Raw genomic sequence first — 20,909 nt, 5'->3', positions numbered from 1 at the left:
TCTGAGCCTAGAGGAAAGTATTTGTCCTCAGGCCTGGAGGGAAGCCAAAGTAATTCCGCTACCAAGAGTGGTAAATCAGCTTTTACTGTTTCTAACAGCAGACCTATAAGCTTGCTGCAAGCTCTTAGCAAACTGTTGGAAAAAATTGTGTTTGACCAAATACAATGCTATTTCTCTGTAAACAAATTAACAGACTTTCAGCATGCTTATGGAGAAGGGCACTCAACATGTACCGCACTGACACAAATGACTGATGATTGGTTGAAAGAAATTGATAATAAGAAGATTGTGGGAGCTGTACTGTTATATTTCAGTGCAGCCTTTGATATTATTGACCATAACCTGTTGTTGAAAAAACTTAAGTGCTATGGCTTTTCAACCTCTGCCATATCGTGGATTCAGTGCTATTTATCTAATAGAACTCAAAGGGTTTTCTATAATGGAAGCGTCTCTAATGTCAAACATGGAAAGTGTGGTGTACCGCAGGGCAGCTCTCTAGGCCCTCTACTCTTTTCTATTTTTACCAATGACCTGCCACTGGCATTAAACAAAGCATGTGTGTCCATGTATGCTGATGATTCAACCATATACGCATCAGCAATCACAGCAAATGAAGTCACTGAAACCCTTAAGTAAGAGGTGCAGTCTGTTTTGGAATGGGTGGCCAGTAATAAACTGGTCCTGAACATCTCTAAAACTAAGAGCAATGTATTTGGTACAAATCATTCCTTAACTGCTAGACCTCAGTTGAATCTGGTAATGAATGGTGTGACTGTTGAACAAGTTGAGGAGAGTAAATTACTTGGCGTTACCTTAGATTGTAAACTGTCATGGTCAAAACATATACGGGGGGGAACAAGTATTTGATACACTGCCGATTTTGCAGGTTTTCCTACTTACAAAGCATGTAGAGGTCTGTAATTTTTATCATAGGTACACTTCAACTGTGAGAGACGGAATCTAAAACAAAAATCCAGAAAATCACATTGTATGACTTTTAAGTAATTAATTTGCATTTTATTGCATGACATAAGTATTTGATACATCAGAAAAGCAGAACTTAATATTTGGTACAGAAACCTTTGTTTGCAATTCATACGTTTCCTGTAGTTCTTGATCAGGTTTGCATACACTGCAGCAGGGATTTTGGCCCACTCCTCCATACAGACCTTCTCCAGATCCTTCAGGTTTCGGGGCTGTCGCTGGGCAATACGAACTTTCAGCTCCCAAGATATTCTATTGGGTTCAGGTCTGGAGACTGGCTAGGCCACTTCAGGACCTTGATATGCTTCTTACGGAGCCACTCCTTAGTTGCCCTGGCTGTGTGTTTCGGGTCGTTGTCATGCTGGAAGACGCAGCCACGACCCATCTTCAATGCTCTTACTGAGGGAAGGAGGTTGTTGGCCAAGATCTCGCGATACATGGCCCCATCGATCCTCCCCTCAATACGGTGCAGTCGTCCTGTCCACTTTGCAGAAAAGCATCCCCAAAGAATGATGTTTCCACCTCCATGCTTCACGGTTGGGATGGTGTTCTTGGGGTTGTACTCATCCTTCTTCTTCCTCCAAACACGGCGAGTGGAGTTTAGAGCAAAAAGCTCTATTTTTGTCTCATCAGACCACATGACCTTCTCCCATTCCTCCTCTGGATCATCCAGATGGTCATTGGCAAACTTCAGATGGGCCTGGACATGCGCTGGCTTGAGCAGGGGGACCATGCGTGCGCTGCAGGATTTTAATCCATGACGGCGTAGTGTGTTACTAATGGTTTTCTTTGAGACTGTGGTCCCAGCTCTCTTCAGGTCATTGACCAGGTCCTGCCGTGTAGTTCTGGGCTGATCCCTCACCTTCCTCATGATCATTGATGCCCCACGAGGTGAGATCTTGCATGGAGCCCCAGACCGAGGGTGATTGACCGTCATCTTCAACTTCTTCCATTTTCGAATAATTGCGCCAACAGTTGTTGCCTTCTCACCAAGCTGCTTGCCTATTGTCCTGTAGCCCATCCCAGCCTTGTGCAGGTCTACAATTTTATCCCGATGTCCTTACACAGCTCTCTGGTCTTGGCCATTGTGGAGAGGTTGGAGTCTGTTTGATCGAGTGTGTGGACAGGTGTCTTTTATACAGGTAACGAGTTCAAACAGGTGCAGTTAATACAGGTAATGAGTGGAGAACAGGAGGGCTTCTTAAAGAAAAACTAACAGGTCTGTGAGAGCCGGAATTCTTACTGGTTGGTAGGTGATCAAATACTTATGTCATGCAATAAAATGCAAATTAATTACTTAAAAATCATACAATGTGATTTTCTGGATTTTTGTTTTAGATTCTGACTCTCACAGTTGAAGTGTACATATGATAAAAATTACAGACCTCTACATGCTTTGTAAGTAGGAAAACCTGCAAAATCGGCAGTGTATCAAATACTTGTTCTCCCCACTGTAGATTCAATGGTTGCAAAAATGGGGAGAGGTCTAGCCGTAATAAAGAGATGCTCTGCTTTTTTGACACCACACTCCAAAAAGCAAGTTCTGCAGGCTCTAGTTTTGTCTATTCTTGATTATTGTCCAGTCGTGTTGTCCAGTGCTACAAGGAAAGACCTAGTTAAGGTGCAGTTGGCCCAGAACAGAGCGGCACGTTTTGCTCTTAATTGTAATCAGGGGGCTAATATTAATACTATGCATGCCAGTCTCTCTTGGCTAGGAGTTGAGGAGAGACTGACTGCATCACTTCTTCTTTTTATAAGAAACAATGTGTTGAAAATCCCAAATCGTTTGCATAGTCAACTTACACACAGCTCTGACATACACACTTATCCCACAAGACATGCCACCAGGGGTCTATTCACAGTCCCCAAATCCAGAACAAATTCAAGAAAACGTATAGTATTATATAGAGCCCTTATTGCATGGAACTTCCTTCCATCTCATATTGCTCAAATAAACAGCAAACCTGGTTTCAAGAAACAGATAAAGCAACATCTCTCCCCTATTTGACCTAGATAGTTTGTGTGTATGCATTGATATGTAGGCTACGTGTGCCTTTTAAAAAATTTATGTAGTTCTGTCCTTGAGCTGTTCTTGTCTAATGATGTTCTGTATTATGTCATTCTGTATTATGTCTCATGTTTGTGTGGACCCCAGGAAGAGTAGCTGCTGCTTTTGCAACAGCTAATGGGGATCCTAATAAAATACCAAATGAGCAAGGCAGAGGCAACAAGCCTGATATGGAGATGGTGCAGAGATGGCAGGAGCAGTGGAATAGAGATATTAAGGCATTTATTTCAAGTACAGAGGAGGGTTGGGGAGGGTAGAACGGCAGGAAGGGACAGAAGAGAGGAGGCAATTTTTTACAAAATTAAAGGTAAGACACAGCCGGTTGAATAAGATCTTAAATGTGATAGAAAAGCATCCAACAGGAAAGTGTTATTCTTGCCATGAAACAGATACAGTGGAGCGTGTATTGCTACAGTGTGAGCAGTTTCAGAGGGAAAGAGACACTGAGATCTAGTTTGAGGGAAAAGGGGATACAGGAAATTAGTTTAAATAGTATATTGAGTAGAATGTTATTAGATATAGTCTCAAATATTTGATCTTTTTTAAGAGCAACGGGCTGGCAGATATAATTTAGTTTCTCCGTCTCTGGCCCGCACTCCAGTGCAGTAGGTGGCAGTAATGTACCATAACGTTGGATGCCAACTAATGATAAACCCCACCGAAGAAGAAGTTGTCACTGGCTCAGTGGTGTCACCTCACTTGCTTGTGTCGACATCTAACGTTAGCTATGTGTTATTTAATGTAATGACATTTACATGACCATACTTTTTACACGCTATATCCAGGTAAGACGGCGCATTTCTATTTATTCCAGTGGTTGTTTTACTTGTGAACTATGCAGCTATTTAACCGGCTAATTGCTTGCCAGATAGGTCGAAGTTAGCTGGCTAGCTAGTTAACGTTAGCTGGTAATAAAAATACGAAAGTCACGATAACATCTTTGCTTCACTGCTTTATGGTAACGTTACTCATTTGATGTCAACTTTTTGGTCATTTTAAGTAGCTGCCAACCATAGAAATGTCTAGACTTTCTGGCCTCCCTTCCTAATCCAGTTGACCACGCTTACTAGTTAGTTGTTTTTGACTGGGTCTCAATGTCAAAGTGAGCCCATGTGGTCAAACAGTTTACAGGAAATAAATATAGTCTAGTGTTAGTCCAAGTAGTACTCTTAAGGAGCCTAATGTTACCGTTACTCCTTAAAGTGGAACTGAGAGTCTTTTAACTACTTTGCAGATATGAAACACACAATCATAATATCAGTAAAAAAAAACAAATTCCCAGTTTATGCTTCAAAACTAACTTCATACGAGGTTTTAAAAAGAGGTTTTATTTAACGCTATTCCATGACATGCATATTGCGTGCGTTCGTACTCTGATTTCAGAGCACTCTTGTCTGAGTGTCCATATTATACACATTTGCAAGCATAGCAACAAAGGCTTGATAAATATATTTCTCCTTTTGTTTAATATGTTAAAATGCTATATACAGCGTCCTATGTACATAAGTGGACATTTATAAAGGGCCATATTTTTCGAATAAAACAATAGCCAGTTTGGATTGCAGTTAAAAAATTGCATCATATTTTTTTGAGTAAACAAATAGGCTATGTCTTGCCTGCAAATTCTTTATGTAGTTAGGTATTTATTTTGCAAACTAAAAACACAGAGCCTAATGTTAGCTAGCTACTGGGAGGATGTCATGTCATTGGAGGAGTGGGTGAGTGACCGACTTTTCCCACTCATATCGTTTTTCATTGGCTACGACTAGAGATGAAGGTGTCATTTGGTTAGCTATCAAGAAATATAAATCGCTTTGCTAGCTAGCTATGCTGAACTTGAACAACTGTTATCCATAGTTAAAGTATCTCTTTGTTGTCAATCAGATGTATTTGGCAATGATCAAATTGGCGGGCAGGCAAGTTCCCGTTCAGCTGTCAAAATGTGGGTTTGGATAAGCATGCATTGGAAGGCAAGTTGCAGAAGGACGAGCAGGCTACAATTCCCCAACGTTTCAGTGCAATTTGTGATGGCCAACTAGCTTAAAGTTTGAGAGGGTTCGATTTTAGCATATCTCGCTCTGGCTAGCTTTAGTTGTTGATATTGTTCTTGATGTGCATAAGCAACTGAGGGAGAGAGAGCCTACCTTTTTTATGGTTGTTTGAGCAATAGGACTCACAAATGTAAGATGACTCCCGTGGTATTTACATACAGTGCATTCGGAAAGTTAAGACCTCTTGACTTTTTACACATTTTGTTTTACGTGACAGACTTATTCTAAAATGATTGGACATGATTTGGAAAGGCACATACCTGTCTATATAAGGTCCCACAGTTGACAGTGCATGTCAGAGCATAAACCAAGCCATGAGATCGAAGGAATTGTCTGTAGAGCTCCGAGACAGGATTGTGTCGAGGCTCAGATCTGGGGAAGGGTACTGAAAAATGTCTGCAACATTGAAGGTCCCCAAAAATACAGTGGCCTCTATCATTCTTAAATGGAAGAAGTTTGGCACCACCAAGACTCTTCCTAGAGCTGGATGCCCAGCCAAACTGAGCAATCGGGTGAGAAGGGCCTTGGTCAGGGAGGTGACCAATAACCCGATGGTCACTCTGACAGAGCTCCAGAGTTCCTCTATGGAGTTGGGAGAACCTTCCAGAAGGACTCCACTCTCTTCAGCACTCCACCAATTAGGCCTTTATGGTAGAGTGGCCAGACGGAAGCCACTCCTCGGTAAAAGGCACATAACAGCGTGCTTGGAGTTTGCCAAAAGGACCTAAAGGACTCTCAGAACATGAGAAACCAGATTCTCTGGTCTGATAAAACCAAGATAGAACACTGGCTTGAATGCAAAGCTTCATGTCTGGAGGAAACCTGGCACCATCCCTATGTTGAAGCATGGTGGCAGGATGTTTTTCAGCGGCAGGGACTGGGAGACTAGTTAGGATCGAGGGAAAGATGACAGGAGCAAAGTACAGAGAGACCCTTGACGAAAACCTGCTCCAGAGCACTCAGGACCTCTGACTGGGGGTGAAGGTTCACCTTCTCTGAATGCCCTTGACTGGCCCAGCCAGAGCCCGGACTTGAACCCGATCGAACATCTCTGGAGAGACCTGAAAAAAGCTGTGCAGCGACGTTCCCCATCCAACCTGACAGAGCTTGAGAGGATCTGTAGAGAAGAATGGGAGAAACTTCCCAAATACAGGTGTGCCAAGCTTGTAGCGTCATACGCAAGAAGACTCAAGGCTGTAATCGCTGCCAAAGGTGTTTCAACCTGTGCTTTGTGAGATTAGTCTAACACTGTTATCAAACTCTCCTCCCTTCGTGGTCGAATTGATGCAAAGAAACCACGGCTGAACAGTTTGTTTGTGTGTTTAACTCTGCCTGTAATCACGCTGGATGATTCAGAATCCATTGAAGAGCTTGAACGATTCATTGACGAGAGATACTTACGAACTCAAAGAAACATGTCGCTGGTTTTGAAGGATTCAAGCATTGTTAAGGACAACCAACCCAATCAACAAAACAAACCAAAACCAGGTTGGCCAATGGGTATCAACGATGGAACCAAACCATCCCCTAGTAAGAGTGTGGCGAGTGGGGAGAGGTTTACTGATATGGATGTGGACTTGTTAAAATCCATCAATGAAAGGCTTGTCAAACTTGATATCTTGGATATATTACGAGAGGACATCAATGTATTATGTGCCAGTCTAGTATTCAGCCAACGTCAGATTGATGATCTCAGGAAAGTGAACACGGCGCTGAAAGGTACTGTAGACTCTATTCATAGCGAGGTGGTGCAAAGGGAGAACAAAAAACTTAAAGAAACCTTGCTTGATGTACAGTGTCGATCAATGCGGAACAATCTAATATTTTCAGGGATAACGGAGAATGACAACAGCAGAGGCTGTGAGGACACAGTCCGAGACTTTATGTCAACTAAAGTAAAACTGCCCACTGATGTTGTGCGTAATGTCACTTTCTCCAGAGTCCATAGAATAGGTAAGGCCTCTGGAAATAGGCCATGGGCTATTATTGCATGTTTTGACAAATTTAAGCAAAAGGAAATGACGAAGAACATGGGCAGAGAACTCAGAAACACTGATTTTGGAATGAATGATCACTTCCCCACCGAGATCAATGAAAGGAGAAAAAAACGATATCCCATCATGAAAGAAAAGCGTTGCCTGAATCAACGAGTCTCCATGGTGATGGATAAACGTTATATCAACGGGCAATTGTAGTAACTCTGGAGTAACTCCCTGGCTATTTTAATTTAATGTTCAAATTTGAGTTTGTGTTGTAGTGTATCATGACAACTTCAACTATAACGAATACATGCTCTATTGATCTTCACTTAATAAGGAAAGGGTTGCATATGACTCAGGTTAATGTATGTAGCCTTCCTAACAAAATACATTAGGTTTTTAACTTGGTCAACATAAATAATATTCATATTTTGGCTTTGACCGGAACACATTTAGATGCATCTGTAAATGATGGGCAAATTAACATTCCTGGATATAGTCTACTGAGAAGAGATAGGAAGGGTGGGGGTGTAGCATTGTACATTCAGAATCATATACCTTTTAAGAGAAGGGATAGCCTTAATGTATGTCAAGTAGAGGCACTATGGGCTCAGGTACATCCATATTGGTAGGATGTGTGTATAGACCTCCTAGCTCTAAGGTGTCCTATCTGGATAACTTATGTACTGGGTTTGATCAGGCCACAGATAGCAACAGAGATGTATTTATCTTGGATGATTTTAATATAAATTGGAAGGATCATAATAATTCGAATAGAAGAAAATTGATGAGATATGCCAAGAACTGTGGTTTGAAACAAATGGTTAATGATACTACTAGATCATCAATTAAGTTGGGTCATCGTTCAGACACATGCATTGATCTGATTTTCTGTAATATACCATTGCAATGCTTAAAAGCCAGATCAATGCCAGTGGGCTGGACAGACCATAATATTGTGACCATAACCATGAACACCAAGGTTCCAAAGAAACCCCTTAGGATTGTGGTTAAGATACATTTAATCATGAGCTATTTCTAAATGATTTGGCTGCTGTACCCTGGGAGCTGATTTATCTAGAGGATGATTTAAATCACGCTACAGAATGTTTTATTGATTTGTTCACTGAGGTAATGGACCATCATGCCCCTATAAGAAAGAGTACAGTTGGTGCTCGTCCATCTCCATGGATTGATGATGAACTGGGTGAGGCTTTTTCTCAAAGAAATATGGCAAAAGTCTTAGCAGCCAAGTCAAAATTAGAAATTGATGAACAGAATTATAGAACATTACGTAATTATGCAGTTAAATTGAATCGAAAGAAAAAAAAGTTATTTTACAACAATGCTTTTATTGATTGTAAAAATGATTCTAAAAAGGTATGGAACACAGTTAAGGGCTTACTTGGTACATCTATCTCATCATGCCCATCTAGTGTGGAGGTTGACGGGAGAATAATAACAAAACCAGTTGATATTGCCAATCATTTTGCAGATTTTTTTACAATTTTTTTTTATTTACTGAGCAACAATGTAAACATACATTCTTCCAAACAAGCTATTGTCCAATGGATTGATAATCATATTATGAGCAACAAGATCTGCTCTTTTAGTCTGCAAACGGTGTCAGTGGAGGAGGTGTTAAACCTATTGAAGTCATTACCTGATGGTAAATCTACAGGTTATGGTCTTATGGACAATTTTTTGCTTCGCTGTGCGGCTCCCCCAGATTGCAGTTCAACTGAGATACATATTTAATTGGTCACTGGAAAGGGGGATGTTTGCAAATGTATGGAAGCATGCGAAACTGTGTCCTATTCCGAAAGACTGCAAAGAATCCATTACTCCTGCCAATAGTCGACCAATTAGTCTACTCCCTACACTCAGTAAGATATTGGAGGGTATTGTGAGTAGACAAATATGGGAGTACATGGAAAATAATTTCCTGATTACAGCCAATCAGCATGCTTATCGCAAAAACCATTCCATTACCACTGCATTGGTTGACATGACTGACCAGTGGCTCAATGCTATGGATAATGGCAAGTTTGTGGGTGTACTATTTTTAGATTTCAGTGCAGCATTTGATTTAGTGGATCATTTAAATAATTTTGACAAAATTAATGCATTATGGTTTTAAAAGGAGGTAGCATTGAATTGGGTACAGTCATATCTAACTGACAGGAAACAGTCCACCTATATCAATGGTTCATTTTCTTCCCCTCGTGTTAAACTGTGGAATACCGCAGGGCAGCTGCCTTGGGCCACTTCTCTATTTGATATATACCAACGACCTTTCCTATGCCTTAGCTGAAACTCAAGCTACTATATTTGCAGATGATACTACAATTTATGCAGCAAGACAATCGGTTCAACAGGTACAGCAAGCTTTACAAGGAGATTTGGAGAATATTAGGGAGTGGGTTTGCCAAAACAAACTTGTTTTAAACACCAAGAAAACCAAAGTTATGTTGGTCTGTTCCACTAGGAAAAGGCCAAAACAGCATGGGATACAAATAAGTATGGGAGGAGTACAAATTGAAGAAGTGGCAGAAACCAAACTATTGGGAGTGCAGCTAGACAACTGCTTATCATGGTCGTCTCAAATAACTAATCTATGTAATAAAAAAAAATATTAAAACAGCATGCATAATCAGAAGGATAGCTAAATATTTACCAGGAAAAATTATTCAGCAAATAACACAAGCATTAATTGAGAGTAAGGTGAACTACTGTTCTGTGGTCTGGGGAAATGCATCATCAAGTTAAGTTAGGAGGCTGCAGAATGCACAGAACAAAGCAGCAAGGATTGTTTTAAGGTGGAGATATGGTTCTTCTGTTGCAGTCATGCGCAGTGTTCTTGGTTGGTCATCAATCGATAAGATAATTGAAAGGAACATGCTTATTTTATTTTATTTCATAATATACAGTGGGGCAAAAAAGTATTTAGTCAGCCACCAATTGTGCAAGTTCTCCCACTTAAAAAGATGAAAGAGGCCTGTAATTTTCATCATAGGTACACTTCAACTATGACAGACAAAATGAGGGAAAAAAATCCAGAAAATCACATTGTAGGATTTTTAATGAATTTATTTGCAAATTATGGTGGAAAATAAGTATTTGGTCACCTACAAACAAGCAAGATTTCTGTCTCTCACAGACCTGTAACTTCTTCTTTAAGAGGCTCCTCTGTCCTCCACTCGTTACCTGTATTAATGGCACCTGTTTGAACTTGTTATCAGTATAAAAGACACCTGTCCACAACCTCAAACAGTCACACTCCAAACTCCACTATGGCCAAGACCAAAGAGCTGTCAAAGGACACCAGAAACAAAATTGTAGACCTGCACCAGGCTGGGAAGACAGAATCTGCAATAGGTAAGCAGCTTGGTTTGAAGAAATCAACTGTGGGAGCAATTATTAGGAAATGGAAGACATACAAGACCACTGATAATCTCCCTCGATCTGGGGCTCCACGCAAGATCTCACCCCGTGGGGTCAAAATGATCACAAGAACAGTGAGCAAAAATCCCAGAACCACACGGGGGGACCTAGTGAATGACCTGCAGAGAGCTGGGACCAAAGTAACAAAGCCTACCATCAGTAACACGCTACGCCGCCAGGGACTCAAATCCTGCAGTGCAAGACGTGTCCCCCTGCTTAAGCCAGTACATGTCCAGGCCCGTCTGAAGTTTGCTAGAGAGCATTTGGATGATCCAGAAGAAGATTGGGAGAATGTCATATGGTCAGATGAAACCAAAATAGAACTTTTTGGTAAAAACTCAACTCGTCGTGTTTGGAGGACAAAGAATGCTGAGTTGCATCCAAAGAACACCATACCTACTGTGAAGCATGGGGGTGGAAACATCATGCTTTGGGGCTGTTTTTCTGCAAAGGGACCAGGACGACTGATCCGTGTAAAGGAAAGAATGAATGGGGCCATGTATCGTGAGATTTTGAGTGAAAACCTCCTTCCATCAGCAAGGGCATTAAAGATGAAACGTGGCTGGGTCTTTCAGCATGACAATGATCCCAAACACACCGCCCGGGCAACGAAGGAGTGGCTTCGTAAGAAGCATTTCAAGGTCCTGGAGTGGCCTGGCCAGTCTCCAGATCTCAACCCCATAGAAAATCTTTGGAGGGAGTTGAAAGTCTTTGTTGCCCAGCAACAGCCCCAAAACATCACTGCTCTAGAGGAGATCTGCATGGAGGAATGGGCCAAAATACCAGCAACAGTGTGTGAAAACCTTGTGAAGACTTACAGAAATGACCTCTGTCATTGCCAACAAAGGGTATATAACAAAGTATTGAGATAAACTTTTGTTATTGACCAAATACTTATTTTCCACCATAATTTGCAAATAAATTCATTAAAAATCCTACAATGTGGTTTTCTGGATTTCTTTTTCTCATTTTGTCTGTCATAGTTGAAGTGTACCTATGATGAAAACTACAGGCCTCTCTCATCTTTTTAAGTGGGAGAACTTGCACAATTGGTGGCTGACTAAATACTTTTTTGCCCCACTGTATGTGGAAATGTGTTCGTATTATAAATTGTATTTTAATGTTTAAGGACTCTTGGAAGATTAGTCCAAATGGGGACTAAAAGCGATCCAAATCAAATCAAATCAACCAAGTACTGAGTAAAGGGTCTGAATACTTATGTAAATGTAATATTTCTGTGTTTTTTAAAATAAATGTGCAAAGATTTCTCAACATGTTTTTGCTTTGTCATTATGGGGTATTGTGTGTAGATTGAGGTGAAAAAACAATAAAATCCATGTTAGAATAAGGCTGCAACATAACAAAATGTGTAAAAAGTCAAGGGGTCTGAATACTTTCCGAATGCACTGTATTTGCAGAAATTCTTTCAGGTGTATTTTGTGGCTTTTGGCGAATGCATTCCAATGATCAAAAGTCGCGCTATTGCTACTGCCTTTGAACGTTCAATTCAAAGGGAATGATGGCAGGCCCGTTTGACAAATGGCTTATTTGCCTATAAGCCTATTGTAGCTTTGATTGGCTATGGCGCATCGGTCTGTGTAGACTCCTGTCCTTGAAAATGCGTTTTTATTAGGTTTTATTTACTAATTCTATGAATTAATGATAACATGAAAATGACCATATCTAAGTGCTCGCTTGTCAGAAAAAGAAAAAAAAAAGGTGTCATATTCTTCCTGGGGGTGTATATGAACAGATTTGAATAAGATTTCATCTTGCTACATCGTTGTCAGTTCCAGTTTAAGGTCCAAAGACCTTAAGTCATTTTCAGAAGTAGACTGGCTCTGGCAGCCAATACTGCATCTAAACGTGAATCGATTCTTCATTGCAATACAGTTCTTGAAATATAAAGCCTTTTACTTTCACTTCACAATTGCAAAACACACTTACTGTACACTGTTTTAACCGGCTTTATCACAGCTGCAGCCAACAGTATTTTTCTTCCGTTACACACAGGTGCTCGGCACATGCTAGATAGAGTGGTCCACCTGCGCTAATTATCTGTCTTCAGTCTGTTTTCTGTAAACACATGCTGTAACATGGATATATGCCCATGTGGGAATACTAACTCTAACCCTATAACGGTGTGTCTCAATTTAATGTATTTTTTAAAATATCACTCGGTGAAATGAAAGATAAGGGCCTTATGCTTCCAAAAACGTAATGTAAGCGATGCGTGTTAATGTTCAGACAGTTCAGACAGTTACAAAACTCCACCTTACAAAATACTCCTTTGTCCAATGACTTATCTGTACTGTAATGGAACTGAGAGTCATGATCAAGGGCTAGTCTAGTGTATGCAGTGTAGCTGCAATGTAGGTTGCAGGTTCAATGAATACCTTACATAACTTCACTGTTTGAAATACTGCTAGTTCATAATTGTAATCTTCTCAATGGAGCAGTGTGGATATAGGTACAGTGGCATATCCCATCCTTGCATTGAGGTACGTTTTCCGACCCATATCTCGCACCAGCACCAGTGTCTTAATGTAACCATGATTGCGTTCTGACCTCAGTGTAAACTATCATAACGGTATGGTCGATATCTTTTGGCAAGGCCTATAGCCTAGTATAACATTTTAAACAACTTTATAAGATGTTCTAAAGTTGCTAAGCTGTTCTTTCAGCCCTCAGAGGTATTTCTAGGTCAAACTGTTCCTTGTCTCGTAAGGAATGTAGCCTAAAGATTTGTGCTTCAGTCCTAATTTAGGCTGTTGTACTTTAAGAGATTGTGTGTGTGCAAGGTCCTTGTTCCGTTAGGGAGGTGACAGATATGGAGGAGCTGTTTTTTACAGATTAGGTCTGGTAGAGAGAGAGAGAGAGAGAGAGGAGGGGGGCGAGAGAGGCCTGAGGTTAGGGGGAGAGCAGAACTGCTCCCACTCTGTTCTCTCTCTTCTGCCCTCATTCTTCTCAGTCTCATGCGTCTGTTCTTAGGAAGAATGAATGACCGGGACTGGTAATTTGACAATTTTGACTGAGTAGTCCTATACACAGGTGCTATATAATTTTATTTACATTGATAGGGGTGTAAGTCCAAGGTTGACAATGGATAGGGAGTCGTTCCATGTCATTTCAGCATGCCATGACACCCACCATCTCAGATTGTTCTGAAGTTGTTTCTGTAGTTAGTAACATGTGAAATTGGCATTCCTGAAACATTATTTTGTTGAAATTTAATTTGAGAAATTAAGAATTGCACACATTGGCCATTTTTAATTTATAGGATTCAGATAATATTAAATAATTATAGTACCTAACATCTGATTTGGGACCAAACTTATTCCTACCCATTAGGGCTGACCACATTTAGTCGATTGTTTGGACGATAGGCTGTTGGTCAAGCAAGATTTTTTTTTTAGTCGAGCAGTGGCAAATATATAAAAATAATTTATGGCACACAAGTCACCTGTCTGAGTAGACTAATCCATTGTGGAGGCTGCGGGGATGGCACACCAGTATCACCAGTAGTAACCTACATTTACCGTTAAATTAACATCATTTATAATCTAGAATGTTTGTTTGGTTACGGTAATTTCTGTTGATACATACACTGAACGAAATATAAATGCAACATGTATAGTGTTGGTCTCATGTTTCATGAGCTGAGAGAAAAGATTAAGCTTATTTCTCTCAAATTTTCTGCACAAATTTGTTTAAATCCCTGTTAGGGAGCAGTTCTACTTTGCCAAGATATGCCACACCTGTCAGGTGGATGGATTATCAAGAAGCTAATTAAAAAGCATAATCATTACACATTTGCACCTTGTGCTGGGGACAATAAAAGGCCACTCTAAAACGTGCAGTTTGTCACGCATCACAATGCCACAGATGTCTCAAGTTTTGAGGGAGCGTACAATTGGTATGCTGACTGCAGGAATGTCCACAGGGAGCTGTTGCCAGATAATTGAATGTTCATTTCTCTACCATAAGCTGCCTCCAATGTTGTTTTTAGGGAATTTGGCACTATGTCCAACCAGCCTCACAACCACAGACCACGTGTCTGGTGTGTTGTGTGCGCACAAGCGGTTTACTGATGTCAACGTTATGGTATGGGCAGGCATAAGCTAAGGACAACGAACACAAATGTATTTTATCGATGGCTATATGAACGCACAAAAATACCGTGACGAGATCCTGAAGGCCATTTTTTTGGGTCAATTTATTTGTTGTCTTTTGTTTTGAGCGCTCCTGTCAATTTTGATTGACACTCACCTGATTATGCATAGGAGGCCTAGGCTGCCCGGCCTGCATGCAAATTTAGGCCTCAAAATTTGCCCATTTGGGGATCTGATACTATTTCTGATTGTCTTAACTCAGCATCACTTTGGAGCTTCTCAAAGTAAGTTTTTCTTCGCCTCAAACAGCAAGTAAATCATATCTATTTTTACATCCGTTGAGAATGACAATTCTTCCTCAACTGTTTCCAGGTCTTTCCCTTGCAATACCCACTCAACATGAAAGGGGAAACAAATGTGATGCTCGGATCCGGTGGAAACGTCATAAAATAGGTCTACCTGATTACTCATTCTCCTTGCGCAAATAGCCTACAGCTGTGTCTGTCTGTCTGGAGCTCAATGACATGGGGAAACAATTTTGCAAGTTTGCTAGCACTAACTTAGGGCCTGACCAAGTTAATAGTTGAAACATATTACAGCCTTATTCTAAAATGGATTAAATTGTTTTTTATCTCTGTATCTACAATACCCCATAATGACAAAGCAAAAAGTTTTATAAAAAAGAAATGTTGGCAAATAAATAATAAAATTGATCACATTTGCATAAGTATTCGGCCCTATATGCAGTACTTTGTTGAAGCACCTTTGACAGCGATTACAGCCTTGAGTCTTCTTGGGTATGACACTACAAGCTTGGCACACCTGTATTTGGGGAGTTTCTCCCGTTCTTCTCTGCAGATCCTCTCAAGCTCTGTCAGGTTGGATGGGGAGCATCGCTGCACAGCTATTTTCAAATCTCTCCAGAGATGTTCGATTGGGTTCTTGTCCGGGCTCTGGGCTGGGCCACTCAAGGACATTCAGAGACTTGTCCCGAAGCCACTCCTGGATTGTCTTTGCTGGGTGTCCTGTTGGAAGGTGAACCTTTGCCCCAATCTGAGGTGCTGAGCGCTCTGGAGCAGGTTTTCATCAAGAATCTCTCTGTACTTTCCCTCGATCCTGACTAGTCTCCCAGTCCATGTCGCTGAAAAATATCCCCACAGCATGATGCTGCCACCACCATGCTTCACCGTAGGGATGGTGCCAGGTTTCCTTCAGACGTGACGTTTGGCTTTCAGGCAAAACAAAGCATGATTCATTGACAATTATTATCCAAGCCCAACCTTAATTTACTCGTTGTGACACACTGAGGTTCCAAACTCAGTTGTAGACTAGACTGACTTTGATAAAAATGATCCTATTTACACTTTGTAGTCAATTTTGACACCAGAATAAATGTTTGACTCGTCAATCCCACATAGACCGTTTTCAAAGGGATTAGTTTCTTTTTAGGGGCAGTCACTCTTTACACCTGGATTCATGAGAATCACCCTGCTCTCTTAGGGGGCTATCCCTATGCAATTCTCATATGAAGACTTTTCATATAAGCCCAAAACATTGATTAAGAAATGGGCGAGGGACTACAATGTTGTGACTACAATGTTCATAATAACCTTAATAAAATAAATACTTGCATGGAAGTCTTATGTTTTTAACAGCTCTATGTATTGTGATTAGTGACATTTACCATTAAACCCAACCCAACGCAACCCAAAACCATTACAATTGCAAATCAATACACAGTGTGTTTGGGACTTTTACCATTGAAGATCATTACAGACCATAACATTGAAACCATTAGAACTGCTGTAGCCTAATGGTTTGCTTGTTCAACAGGAAGGGTCTAACAATAACTAATCCAGACCTTTCTTGAAGAGAGAACCACACACAAAGGGGCGGTTTCCTGGACACAGATTAAGCATAAAATACCAACAAACTGATTTGCTTTCATGGAGGACTGGCTTGAATTGCGAGGATGACCACACACGTTTTTTTCCATCATGAAGCAAATCTATTGGTTTTCTACACAAAGTTGCAAAGAATATGTTGTGATCTATTTAATTAACACGAGACCTGCAAAATATATAAAAGACTGTGGCGGTATTGCAGGAACAGCTGCATCTAGTGAACAAAACCTGGGGTTTCCGCACTACTTCATGGTAAACAATATAAGCGACTTCAATTATTCCCTTTGAACAGGGAACACATTACATAGAATGGAGAAGCAATACTACAAGCCGCAGCTTCATACTACTGGTCAAACATAGTGTATTCAGACCCCATCCCTTTTCCACTTTTTGTTACATTACAGCCTTATTTTTTTCTCATCAATCCAAACACAATACCCCATGATAAAGTGAAAAATAAAAAACAGACACCTTTTTTACATATGTATTCAGACCCTTTGCTATGAGACTAGAAATTGAGCTCTGATGCATCCTGTTTCCATTGATCATCCTTGATGTTTCTACAACTTGGAGTTCACCTGTGGTAAATTCAATTGACTGGACATGATTTGGAAAGACACACACCTTCCAGAAGGACAACCATCTCTGCAGCATTCCACCAATCAGGCCTTTATGGTAGAGTGGCCAGATGGAAGCCACTCCTCAGTAAAAGGTACACTACAGCCCGCTTGGAGTTTGCCAATAGGCACCTGAAGGACTCTCAGACCATGAGAAACAAGATTCTCTGTTCTGATGAAACCAATATTGAACTCTTTGGCCTGAATTCCAAGCGTCACGTCTGGAGGTAACGTATCACCATCCCTACGGTGAAGCATGGTTGTGGCAGCATTATGATGGGGGGATGTTTTTCAGCGGCAGGGACTGGGAGACTAGTCAGGATCGAGGGAAAGCTGAACGGCGCAAAGTACAGAGAGATCTTTGATGAAAACCAGCTCCAGAGTGCTCAGGACCTCAGACTGGTGCGATGGTTCACCTTCCAACAGGACAATGACCCTAAGTACTGTAAGAGAAATTATGTATTTTGCTGATTTGTTTGATATTAATAGTTAGCAATTAATACTTGACGAATTGGAAGACATTTCTGTCCTGCTAATGCTGTGTTTTTAGGGTCTCCACTCTAGTTCCCTGCAGCTAATCTGGGAATATGGTCTCTAGAGATGACTTTAGCTGATAAATTAAAGACTGCATTACATAGACAAGAATGTGTTTTACTAGAGATAATGAGGGATTGTTCTACTCCTAAGCTGTCTCAAAATCATCCTTGCAACTGGGAAATTAAGCCAGGGTGGGGTTAAGACAACAACCCTGTGCAGATAATGACCGGAATAACCCAGAGTGGTTTATGATGCCCCAATCTGCATTGGAGGAGTGGAACCAACCATGACTAAGCATTCTTGGTGTCAGCTACATAAAGAACTCTGCATTTGTGTAAAGGTTAGGTTACTTGGTCCAACATTCAAGGGTGTTGGGTGGACCAGCCTCATTATTGAAATAATTCATGGATATTAAATATCTTGATTACAATATTCCACCACAGTACACAGCCAAGACAACGCAGGAGTGGCTTTGGGACAAGAATCTGTCCTTGAGTGGCCCAGCCACTGGCTGGACTTGAACCCGATCGAACATCTCTGGAGAGACCTGAAAATAGCTGTGCAGCCATGCTCCCCATCCAACCTGACAGAGCTTGAGAGGATCTGCAGAGAAGAATGGCACACCTGGCAATACAGGTGTGCCAAGCTTGTGGCATCATATCCAAGAAGACTCGAGGCTGTAATCGCTGCCAAAGGTGCTTCAAAGTACTGAGTAAAGAGTCTGAATACTTACAGTTGAAGTCAGAAGTTTACATACACTTAGGTTGAAGTCTTAAACTCATTTTTCAACCACTCCACAAATTTCTTGTTAACAAACTATAGTTTTGGTAACTTTGCATGACCCAAGTAATTTTCCAACAATTGTTTACAGACAGATTATTTTGCTTATAATTCACTATCACAATTCCAGTGGGTCAGAAGTTTACATACACTAAATTGACTGTGCCTTTAAACAGCTTGGAAAAGTCCAGAGAATGATGTCATGGCTTTAGAAGCTTCTGATAGGCTAATTGACATCATTTGAGTCAATTGGAGGTGTACCAATTGACTCAAATGAGGTGTATTTCAAGGCAATAAATAATGAAACATGCTCAATTTGGTTTAAATAATGCAAAAACACAGTGTGTTAGAAGAAAGTAAAAGTGTAATATGTGCCATGTAAAAAAGCTAATGTTTAAGTTCCTTGCTCAGAACATGAGAACATTTGAAAGCTGGTGGTAAAATATTCCCAGTTCTTCAATATTCCCAGTTAAGAAGTTTTAGGTTGTATATATTATAGGAATTATGACGCGTCGACTATTTCGCTCTATACCATTTGTATTTCATATACCTTTGACTATTGGATGTACTAATAGACACTTTAGTATTGCCAGCCTAATCTAAGGAGTTGATAGGCTTGAAGTCATAAACAGCACTGTGATTCAAGAGTTGCCTGGAGCAGCTGGCAAACGCAGTAAAGTTTGAATGAATGCTTACTAGCCTGCAGCTGCCTACCACCGCTCAGTCAGACTGCTCTATCAAATATCAAATCATAGACTTAATTATAATATAATAAACACAGAAATACGAGCCTTTGGTCATTAATATGGTCAAATCCGGAAACTATTATTTCAAAAACAAAACGTTTATTCTTTCAGTAAAATACGGAACCGTTCCGTATTTTATCGAACGGGTGGCATCCCTAAGTCTAAATATTGCTGTTACATTGCACATCCTTCAATGTTATGTCATAATTATGCAAAATTCTGGCAAATTAGTTCGCAACGAGCTAGGCGCCCCAAACTGTTGCGTATACCCTGACTCTGCGTGCAATGAACGCAAGAGAAGTGACACAATTTCCCTAGTTAATATTGCCTGCTAACATGAATTTCTTTTAACTAAATATACAGGTTTAAAAAAAATATACTTCTGTGTATTGATTTTAAGAAAGGCATTGATTTTATGGTTAGGTACATTCGTGCAACGTTTTTTCGCGAATGCGCTTTTGTTAAATCATCAACCGTTTGGCGAAGTAGGCTGTGATTCGATGATAAATTAACATGAACCGCATTGATTATATGCAACACAGGACAAGCTAGTTAACCTAGTAATATCATCAACCATGTGTAGTTAACTAGTGATTATGTGAAGATTGTTTTTTATAAGATAAGTTTAATGCTAGCTAGCAACTTACCTTGGCTCCTTGCTGCACTCGCGTAACAGGTGGTCCGCCTTCCACGCAGTTTCCTCGTGGAATGCAACGGCCATGATCGGCGTCTAAAAATGCCGATTACGATTGTTATGAAAACATGAAATCGGCCCTAATTAATCGGTAATGCCGATTTAATCGGTTGACCTCCTAGTATAAACCCCATGTCATTTACTTAAAGCCACACCACTTAAAGGAGGATACCCCCCATTTTGACATGTGTACTAGTTTTAGCACTTACCTATACTGTTGTTTGATCCCAAGACAGTTTGGTCCATATCCCACATTTAGATACTTTATAGAGATTTGCCCATAGAATCCCATTAAATTTAAAAATACCTCTAAAAGGCATTAGAACCTCAGATATCCACGTCTTAATACACCAATATTACCTGGAAAGACCTTGGAGAAAACTTTTTTCCCCCACTGTTTTTATGCTAAAGTCCACTTCTAAAAAATAAATGCACATTATTACAGTACTTATGCTAAAATAAGGGGTGTTTTTAGTCAATTGCATTAAGATCGGTGATTTAATATTATGCAAGTCATTTGGGATTAACAAGTGATGCTGTATTGGGTACTAAATCTCTAGTGGTGCTCAGTACAGTTTTTCAATGGAGAACTATTCAACACTCGTTACCGAAACATTCATTCTCATCATCGAAACGTGTTTATCATTACTGTAATGCACCAATATTTAGGAAATATTAGGAAAAATAAAACATAATTTGGGATTTATTGTATATTGTAACTTTTGTTCCATATCCAAATATTTTTTAAATAACATAATTACTTGTGTGTATATGAAAAAAAAAAAAAAAGATTCAGAAAAGGTTGTTGCGGGATTGAGAAATTACTAAATGCATTTTAATGTACTTTTGAATAGATTTGTTTTCAGTTATGTTTAATTCAGCCCGTTTCATTAGATGATCAATGTTAACAAAATGTTAAATTTAAATTGATGACTTCAAACTGTTACTGAGAATTTCTCCATGGGTTGTTGTGGAAATTGTGATTAAAATACA

At 40.1% G+C, this 20,909-nt stretch overlaps 1 protein-coding gene across 3 annotated transcripts in view; it reads left to right on the top strand.

The window, feature by feature from the left end:
* The first annotated feature begins 3,720 nt into the window (after window positions 1-3,720).
* The window catches only part of LOC139561393 (natural resistance-associated macrophage protein 2-like), a 46,386-nt gene continuing 29,197 nt past the window's right edge, over window positions 3,721-20,909 (top strand). For all 3 annotated transcript variants that reach the window (XR_011672124.1, XM_071378451.1, XM_071378459.1), the window contains exon 1: window positions 3,721-3,837. Coding sequence is in view for 1 of the 3 variants with exons in the window: in XM_071378451.1 (XP_071234552.1) it covers window positions 3,808-3,837 (30 nt within the window). In the remaining 2 variants the exon portion in view is untranslated. The remainder of the gene's footprint in view (window positions 3,838-20,909) is intronic.

Source organism: Salvelinus alpinus, chromosome 2 (assembly GCF_045679555.1).
Source record: "Salvelinus alpinus chromosome 2, SLU_Salpinus.1, whole genome shotgun sequence".
Taxonomy (NCBI): Eukaryota; Metazoa; Chordata; class Actinopteri; order Salmoniformes; family Salmonidae; genus Salvelinus; species Salvelinus alpinus.
The sequence above is the reverse complement of the archived record's forward strand: the minus strand, read 5'-3'. Positions and strand labels throughout refer to the sequence as shown.